We start from the raw sequence: 8,979 nt of genomic DNA on the forward strand, positions 1-8,979 counted from the left end.
TGAGGAGAGGGCAGATCTGCACCAGTGCAGCTCAGGCACCGCCTCAGAGCTGTGCCAGCGCACAGTGCAAGCACTCGCAGTGACAAAGGTGCCGCTTAAGAGTTCTGGCCTTTGTGAATATAGCTAATCTTGTTCTTTCTCTTTTTTCCTCTCTCTTTTCTTCACACACACGCACACCCCCACACCCTCCCTTAGCCAAGTAACATCGTGGTACCCAAAACATCCTGTGGCAATTAGTTCCCCGGTTTCCCTGTGATTAAGTACCTGATTTGATTTCTCCTATTTGAAAACCTCCAGCAGTCGTGCTTGCCTCCTTTACACTAACTACAACTTTACTACCTATGTTTTTATACAATAACCGCCCCTCTGAAGATTCCTTCTTCAGTATTTCCTTCCGCTGAAGCTAGCTCTTACCCTCGCTGCTGATTTTCTCTGCCCCATTTTAACCCCACCTGATCTGTTCTGGCGTGGGGATCAGAGCTGCACAGGTCTGGGGGGGTTTAGGGCAAACGTGACACAATTCCCGATTTGTTCCGCGTTCCTCTGCGCTCCTCATAAATTTGCTTTTCCTTTTGTGAACTGCCAGTGGTTTTTAAGCCGACACTTTGCAACACCTGCTCTGCCGGCAGCATTCCTCCCGGCGGGGTAAGCACCAGCCCGGTGCACCCCCGGCACATGGAGCAGCTCCCCAGCCCCCCGCTGCCCGCGTCCCCCTCTGTCCCCCCCGTCCCCTCCGTCCCCGCCACCCGCGCCCCCGTCCGTCCCCTCCGTCCCCGCCGCCCGCACCCCGCGACAGCGCAGCGGCCCGGGCAGGCCCGGCTGCTCAGCAGAACCCGCCCCCGCCCCGCCCCTCCCTGGGATGCGAGGTGTCACGTGGCCCTGCGGCCCCGCCCCCTTTCCCGCGCGCGGTCCCGGTGCGGCGGGCAGCCATGGCGGGGCGCGGGGCTGCGGAACGCGTGCTCCCCGCTCTGCCCCGCCTGCAGCCGCTTTCCACGGCCCGGCGCCCGCCCGCGCCGTGGTTCGAGGACCTCCAGGCTGCCGCCGGGACGGCTCCGGGCTGGCGGCGGGGCCGCCCCGAGCGGCAACTTTCGGCCCCGGGCCTCAGCCGCCCGGTCGCTCACGGAAGCTAGGGGAGATGCTGGTGGCAGCGGAGCTGAGGGGCCGGCGGGGTGAGGGGACCGGCGGGGCGGAGGGGGTGGCCGAGGGGACCGGCGGGGCGGAGGGGGATGGCTGAGGGACATGGCCCGGCTGAGGGGACTTGGGGAGCTGAATGGACGGCGGGAGCTGAGGGGGATGGCGGGGCTGAGGGGGGCGGCGGGGCTGAGGGCACCGGCGAGCTGAGGGGGGGCCGGGCTGCGGCCGTGCCGTGCCGAGGGACCGGGGCGCTGCGCGGACCAGCGCCGCGGCGGGGCTGAGGGCCGGGGGCCGCGCGCGGCGGGCGGCGCCTCGCAGGCGGGGCACGTGCCGTTCGGCGCGTGGCGGGGGAAGCGGAGGAGCGGGGCGGCGGTTGAGCGCGGCGTTGGTGCCACCTACCGGCACGGACGCGTCGCAGCAGCCCGGCCCCGTCAGTGCCGACACCTTCCCCGCCAGGCTGCGGCGGCTGGTCAACAGCCCGCGCTGCCGCTCCGTTCGCTGGGGCGCCTCCGGCCGGGGGCTGGTCATCAACCAGCCGCGCTGTGAGTGCGAGCTGCTGGGCGCCGGGCCGGCCGTCGCCGCGCAGCCGGGTGGCCGTGGGGCAGCGGCAGCCGCCGGTTTCTTCAAGACCACGAACTTCAGCAGCTTCATGCGACAGCTCGGTCTCTATGGCTTCCGCAAGGTGGGGGTGTTGCCGGGGAGCAGTGTGCTGGGGCCGGGCCCAGAGGGTGGACAAGGCAACGGTGGCAACGGCACCGGGCCCCTGCATCGCTTCCGCAGCCCCCACTTTTGCCGCGACCGCCACGACCTCCTCGTCCACCTGAAGCGCCTGACGAAGGGCAACAAGGCGAAGATGGCAGCGGGCCTGGATGTGACCAGCCGCCCACCCAACCGCTTCCAGCGCTTGCTTGGCACGCCACTGAACGGGCAGCCGCTGCCTCCGCCCTCGACGCTCAGCAATGCCAACAGGCCTGGTGAGTCGGAGGGGGCCGTGTGGGGCCTTGGTGGGTTTTTGAGAAGCGCTGGGTGGCATGGGATTTGGAAATCAGCACTCCCCTGAGGGAGAAGGGTTACCTGTCCTTGCCGGTGGCATCTCCGTTCACCTGGTGTAGGGAAGCTGTCGTTGTTTATGCAGGTAGATCTGCTGCCAGTAAGCATGAGTAGCATGGTTCACACGTATTTCAGGCTGCCTGTAGACTATAGTACAGTCTCCATTGCGTGCTACACTAAGAACACCCTTGCCCGATCTCTGTGGAGCTGGCACAGCTCTACCAGATGAACGTTACCGCTTCTTGCCCGTCGGTAAGGATGCCCGTCAGTAGGGGTGCTTAATAAGCTGTCATTAATTGTGTGCGAAACAGTGAGTCATGTGAAGTGATAATTAGAGCATCGTGTTAGTTTTGTGCAAAGGAGGCAAGACCTGGTAGTAAGATTTTTGTCGGTTGTCTCCTGAAAAAGAATTCACAAGCTATGCAGTTTTTAAAACGGATTGCATGAGTAGGTGAGAGCTAATTAGAAAATAATACTGCTGAAAAGCCCTAGAACGTGTTTTCTTTCTTTCTAACGCTCTTTGAGAGGATCTGAGTTTTCCCAAGACAAGTCTGAGCCCTCAGGATTATTCCACACGTTTTGTATCGGCCCGAAAGCTTTGTAGCTGGCGCTGTGTAAGGCAGATGTGAATATCTTGCTTTGCAGTGCTCTTGGGCTGCTCTAACTGTGGGCTGCTGCCAGAAGAGCACTCCTGCTTCCCATTCCTTTGGTGGCGTGTTAACTGTCATCTTCCTTGCAGCTGATACAGCAACGTGTTGGTTCAGCGCAACGATCGGAGAAGACTTCAACAGCCTTTTTGTGGCTGGCTCCTGGACCCGGGTGATGCACCCCGTGGGTGCAGAGCTGTAAGGCGCGGTGTAGGAGGAGCGGCAGGACTGTGCGACCAGGGGAAGGGGAGAAGCAGTTGACGGTACTGCTCTCTGCAGCACCGGCTGGCATTTGGAGCAGAGTAGGGTATCACCATGCTCGTGGTTACTGTGTCAGGGTAGGAACTGTCATCTAATTCAAGTGGTGTTTTCCGTGATGTGTGTGGAACTGCACGTGCAATACCAAGAAAACAAAATGAAGCATCGGAGAAGGGATGGAACTTATTTCGGTAGGGAGGCTAGGAAGCATTTAAAGTAATGACTTGATGTTAACGTTGTTAAGGCTAAGGTGAGTCATTGCAGACTTCAGTGACATGTGGTTTGATGTAATGGAGACCATTGGTAAAGGAAATTATTAGAAAGAGATGACACTTTCATTTTTTGTCCTCTGTTTTGATGGCTGCAGTTTCAGAGTTTTTGCTCTAGGAGTCTCATTTTCTAGAAAGACTGAACAAGGAAAACACTGGGGTTTCTATGCAGTCAAGTTCTGACAGGCTGACAATGCACTGTTGCGCTCTGTACTGACTATTTAGGGACACGTCTTTGCTGTAAATGTGAGGTAATTTGATAGATAAGAGATACTTGTGTTTGCAAAGCGTCAGTCTGTTCCCAATGTCTTGCAGCGTGTAACGCTGTGTTAAACATTCAGGAACAATTCCTGGACAGCAACGGGAGGTGGGTAACTTGGCATCCTGTGGTGTCTTGTGTATGTGTTAGAACTAGATAGTCTTCATGTCCCTATCCAAAGGTAAAATATAAACAAAAGGATTTTCATACCCCTGTTCCTTCTCTGTTTATAAATGGTGAAAGTACTGAACAGGAAATAGTCCTATACGTTAAGTCTTAGCAAATCTTCAGGGTCAGCTGGTATTTATTTAGTGATTCTTAATGGTTAAATGTGAACTTGCAGAATAATGACTGTATGTTACTGATTTCTTGAATTAGCTTCCGTCAGAGGAGTGCCAGAGGTAAATGTGAGGCTATTTTTAAAAAAAACACCTTTTGAGTGAGAATTGGAAACTACAGGTCTGAGAAAGCCTGGCTTCTAGATCAACCCTATTGATGTGAACCATCCTGAAACTTGTAATTCTCATGGCTAAATGCAATCCTGCAGGGGAGTCACAAATGCAGTAGTTCTTAGAGAAATCAATGAGCACAGGCGTTCGGGGTGTTACTGTCAGTGTTTCCACAAAGTCACCAAAACAGAAATTGGGCTGTCATGGTATAAAAGCAAATACCATTTCATGAAACAGTAACTGTCTGAGAGAGGAAACTGTAAAATAATAGAGAAGAATAAAAGGACTATCTAGGAAATAACAAAATGGCAAAGTCTGGCATATTTTAGTCTGCACTGAACTAGTTGAGCTGACTGAGGAAAAACTGGCTTTGAATTTTTTTTCTTGACCAAATAAATGACTTGTCATAAAGTACTTGCAAAGTCCTTTGGAGGATTTTGACATTGCCCTTCCCTTAGCTGTTTGTGAGCTGTCAGTAGTGGAGTTTGGTCAAATCTTGCTTTATGATGTCCCTTTTTTAAAATGTATTGTCTGATTTAACACACAGTACTTTCAAATTGCTTTTGTTTGGTTTAGTAAGTTACTACACTTTCCGATGTATGGCACATTTCTAAATATGGGTAACTCGTTACTGCCAGTTGAAGGAGGTTGAATGCTACGCAGACACCTGTGTTGGCGCTTCACTCGTGTGCCGCACAGCAGTTAGTGCATGCTCGGGTCTAAGAGTACAGTCTCCTTTCTGGGTTAAGTATGCTGGAGCAAAGGCAGTCTTCCCAAATCATGTTGTAGAGCCTTGGCTCCTCATATTGCCTTTCTTTGCCTGTGAAAACTCCTTTCCTTAACACTTGTTTCGCTTTATTTTGTACCCACTGCAGGACTGCTGACTGTAGGACAGTTTCATCAACTTTACGGTCAAGGTGTTTTCCCTCCTTACTCCTACACGGCAACCTCGTGCCGAGCCCCCAGCACTTCACCAGCACAAAGATTAGGTCCGACTCCAGTCCCTTCCACTTGGATCCAGCAGGGACCACTTGGGTTGCTGCCAGGGCAAGGGGCTTCCCCAGCTTTTCCAGATAAAGGGGCTGCCTTTCCGGTACTCCAGACGCTTCCAACGGGAGCCACGTACACACTCCAGCCTGTGGCTTCTCTTCTGCCACTTCAGCAAGGGACTCAAAGCGTTGCCGCATCCATTGCAAATTGTAGCAGCTCTGCATCTTCAGTGCCGTACTCACAAACCTGCTGTCCAACAGGTATGGAAAAAATTTCTGCATTTGCTTTTCAAAAATAGATTTTAAAGTGAGACTTCCAAATATTTTTCTATAATACTCTGCCATGTGTATATCTCAAGTGAGAATTAGAAAGTGTCAAGTCTAAAAGGAAGATGGACCTTTAAAGCAAAAGGAGTTTCTGTTTGCTATTCGTGTCCTTCCTCCAGATTTTGCGTGTCCCCTGGTGATTTTCTGGATAGCCTTTCTGTTGAGGTGAAAGGGCGAGGAGAAAGACATTTGTCCAAAACTAGTCGGTGTGAGGCTAACTTTCATTTTTGTTTTTTCAATTAAGCAAAACTTGGACAATGATATTAAAGCGCTGAGACCTTGTTAAGAAGTAGTATCCTAGGCCTTGGTCTCATGTTTTTCCAGGTTAAGGTTTTAAACCTTAAAGATCAGTCAAACGTATTGTGTAGAACAGGGGTCCTCAAACTTTCTAAACAGGGGGCCGGCGCGCGGATTAGGTGGCCGGAAGTCATCTGCGGCTGCTTGGTTTCCCCCTCCAACCCCCGGCAGGGTGGTGGTGGTGTGGGGGTTCTGTAAATACGGGGGGGCGGACTGAGGACCCTGGGGGGCCATATCTGGCCCACGGGTCGTAGTTTGAGGACTCCTGGTGTAGAATATTTCATTCTGCTCGTACTGTTTTTGTATCTAATTTTTTTTTTCTTGCTTAGCTTCTTTATGTTGTATTTTTTTATGCACTGAAGACTAGAAAGTACAAAAGTCTTGGCTCCTTTCTTTTTTCGAAATTATTTCTGCCACAATTGTCAGTCTCACTTAATCACTTGATTACAAAATAAATCAGTCTCACTTCAGTGTTTTTATTCTTCAGAAGAGGAGTTGAAGCAAATTACTGTTCTTCTCCTTGCCCTTACCTTGAATTGGAAAAATCACATGATAGGTTATTTTCTGGGGAGTGGTGGTCTATTTGTTGTTGTTTTGTGGTGTTTGTTTAATTTCCCTAAAACTTCTGAAATTCAGAACAGTGACCCTTTCCTTGAACAAACTAAAGCTCAGTTATTATTCTTTCCTTCTGCCTGCTCCTCCTTTGGCAGCCGCACCTTCACAAAGACAGCTATCTGTCCCTGTTTAGAAATCCTACACAGTGAAATCATTACATCTTTTGTGCATCTCTTCTGAGACCTCTGCTGAGAACATTTCAGGCAATAATCGCTAGTTTCCATAACGTCATTTTTGTCAAGGAAGGGTTCTGAGGAGCTGGGCATTTCTTGTAGACACACTTAAATGTTTAAGAGACAGGCAACTTCTGCCACATGCTCCTTGCCTTGTGCCCCTTATGCAGGGATTACTGTGGTGGCCAAAGTGTGGAGCCTGCCTTACCAGCTGCTAACTATTAAGTCTTCTCCCAGGAGCAGGTGTCCTGAGAATCACAGAATGGTTTGGGTTGGAAGGGACCTTAAAGATCAGCAAGTTCCCACCCCCCTGCCGTGGGCAGGGACACCTTCTATTAGTCCAGGTTGCTCCAAGCCTCATCCAGAATACTTGCTTCATTAGGGTGGGAGGTGGGAGGTGGTCCCCACTTTGCGTTTCTATGGTTACAGAGCATAGGCTGAAACTCATCATGATGAATTGTAGTTGTCTCTGTCTCAGCTAAGGCCCCAGCCCTCTTCCGTAGTCAGGGGAAGGAAAGGGGCGTCTCGGGTGCGATTCACGTTGCTCGGTTTAGAGTTTGTCTTGGGGTAAGATTACCGGTGTCCTGGAAGTGCCTGTTTTGAAGTACTGCCTGTAGGGGAGCTGAGGGAGACCAGCGTAGATTTAGACATGAATATGGAGATCTCTCTCACTGGGTGACGCTCGTTGCTTTAAGTTTAAAGGATAACTTGGCTATGTTGCTCAGGTAGAATCTTCTGGGGTGGGAGGTGGGTGTGAGAATGCGGTGAAAACATACCAAATTTTGCAAGGTGTAATCAAAACTAAAATGCAGAAACTTAGGGAATCTGAGGCGTTTGAAACCCCCAGTGAATTAATTAGCGTTTCTGAGAGTGTAAGTGACATTTCACTGGAGTATGATAAATCTTTTAATTTTCACTGTCGCTCTAGGACTGTCTCAGCGGTTTTACTTCTGTGCCTGTGTATCTCTTAATCTCTCCGCTATCCTTTCTTCTGTATATTATAACATACAGAATGCTGAAAGCGTGTTTCTTCATATGTCCACATGAAAAAGTCTGGTTTCCTTCATCATGAGAGCACAGCAGCAAGATTAGTTTGTTTGGAAAGTGATAGTTAACCTTAAGATACGTATTTAATAAGTGAGAGAACTGAAGAATGTATGTTCAATCTTATTCTTGACTCTTCATTTCACTTTTGAAGTCCCATTAAATGAAATCAAAGTAGAACTTTCTGAAAAGATTTCTTTTTATGTGTATTCAAACTTGTTTGTTAACTTGCGTGACAAAAAAATTCCTTGGTTTTTCATTATGATTCTTATTGAAAAGTCAGTAAAATAAAATATGCTCGTCTAAGTCTCTTTTTCCCCACTAGCCTTAGACCATAATTATTGTAAGGATTTAGTTCTGTTTACTTTCGGCTATCTGCAAAACCTTTGACAGTAGTAGAATCGGGTGAAAGAAATGCGTTGAAGCTTCATTATCTGAGAGTGTCTAATAATGAAAAATCAGTCATGGAGACCATGTGAGACATGTTAGTTATTGGTGCCACCTGACAGTGCAAGTCCAATCGCGCCTTTGGCATACATCTGTGCCTGTAGGGTTCATTTACATATGAAAACCTTTCTGGTGAGTGGTAGTTCAGGAGTAGTCATGATATTCTTCGGAATGACACACTCTGGGTTAAGATAATTCATTTTCTTTGTAAGTCTTAAAATTCACATGGTCACAAGTGTGTATGTGTGTATGAACACCTAGGCTCAGCTATGTGAATGCACTTTGTGGTGTATTGTGACAAGAAACTCAAGCAGCCAAGTCAAAAAGGTGATATTAAGACAGAAAAGACTGATGATGAAGTTTCTGCATGTATGTGTGTGTTTTATCAATTTTACAATATATATTTTTAATATATCTATACATATCTTAAAATAAGTATTTTTAAGATTAAGAAATTGGTCTTAAAATGACTTGGGAGGTAACAATAAATTTCTGGAATTTCGCTTACTGTGTGATTATTGAAATGTTTAATCGAAGTAAGCAATAGAACTGCACACCAGACACAAGTTCCGGCAGTCTGATAGCTGTGTTTGAATTCTTGCAGCCACACCAGAGCTGTTCAGCAGCAGCCCACACAGATCCTCTGGCTGGCTGTGCTGGTCCTACTGCTTCAGCGTGCACCCACGACAGCTTTCTCCAGGTGAGCGTAGCCTACTGAAAGGAGGTGAAAGCGAAGGAGACTGTATGAATGAGCTGCAGGTTTATACACTTGTGAAATTAAGGATATAAATTTGAAAATTGATCTGCTTGATAAAGTGAAAGTGATGTGGTTTACAAATACCTATTTCAAAGAACCACTGAATGTTAAACGGGTAGTTTTGTAATTCAGGTTAGGTTTCAGGGTAGCAGCATAGTGGGTGTCCTCATCAGCGGAGTGGTTTTTTGCTTGACTTCACCAGAATCACTTTTAGTTAATGAGCCTGCATTTGTATTGGAAGAATGCTCTTGCCTGGACAAAAAG

At 49.0% G+C, this 8,979-nt stretch overlaps 1 protein-coding gene across 1 annotated transcript; it reads left to right on the forward strand.

Annotated features, from left to right (window-relative positions):
* The first annotated feature begins 675 nt into the window (after positions 1 to 675).
* On the forward strand, positions 676 to 5,711 carry LOC129783341 (heat shock factor protein 5-like). Its single transcript, XM_055793324.1, has 4 exons — positions 676 to 1,169; positions 1,915 to 2,108; positions 4,942 to 5,316; positions 5,707 to 5,711. Exons 1-4 carry the CDS (start codon positions 676 to 678, stop codon positions 5,709 to 5,711), a joined length of 1,068 nt encoding a protein of 355 aa, XP_055649299.1.
* Positions 5,712 to 8,979: the final 3,268 nt, after the last annotated feature.

Source organism: Falco peregrinus, unplaced genomic scaffold (genome assembly GCF_023634155.1).
Source record: "Falco peregrinus isolate bFalPer1 unplaced genomic scaffold, bFalPer1.pri scaffold_35, whole genome shotgun sequence".
Taxonomy (NCBI): domain Eukaryota; kingdom Metazoa; phylum Chordata; class Aves; order Falconiformes; family Falconidae; genus Falco; species Falco peregrinus.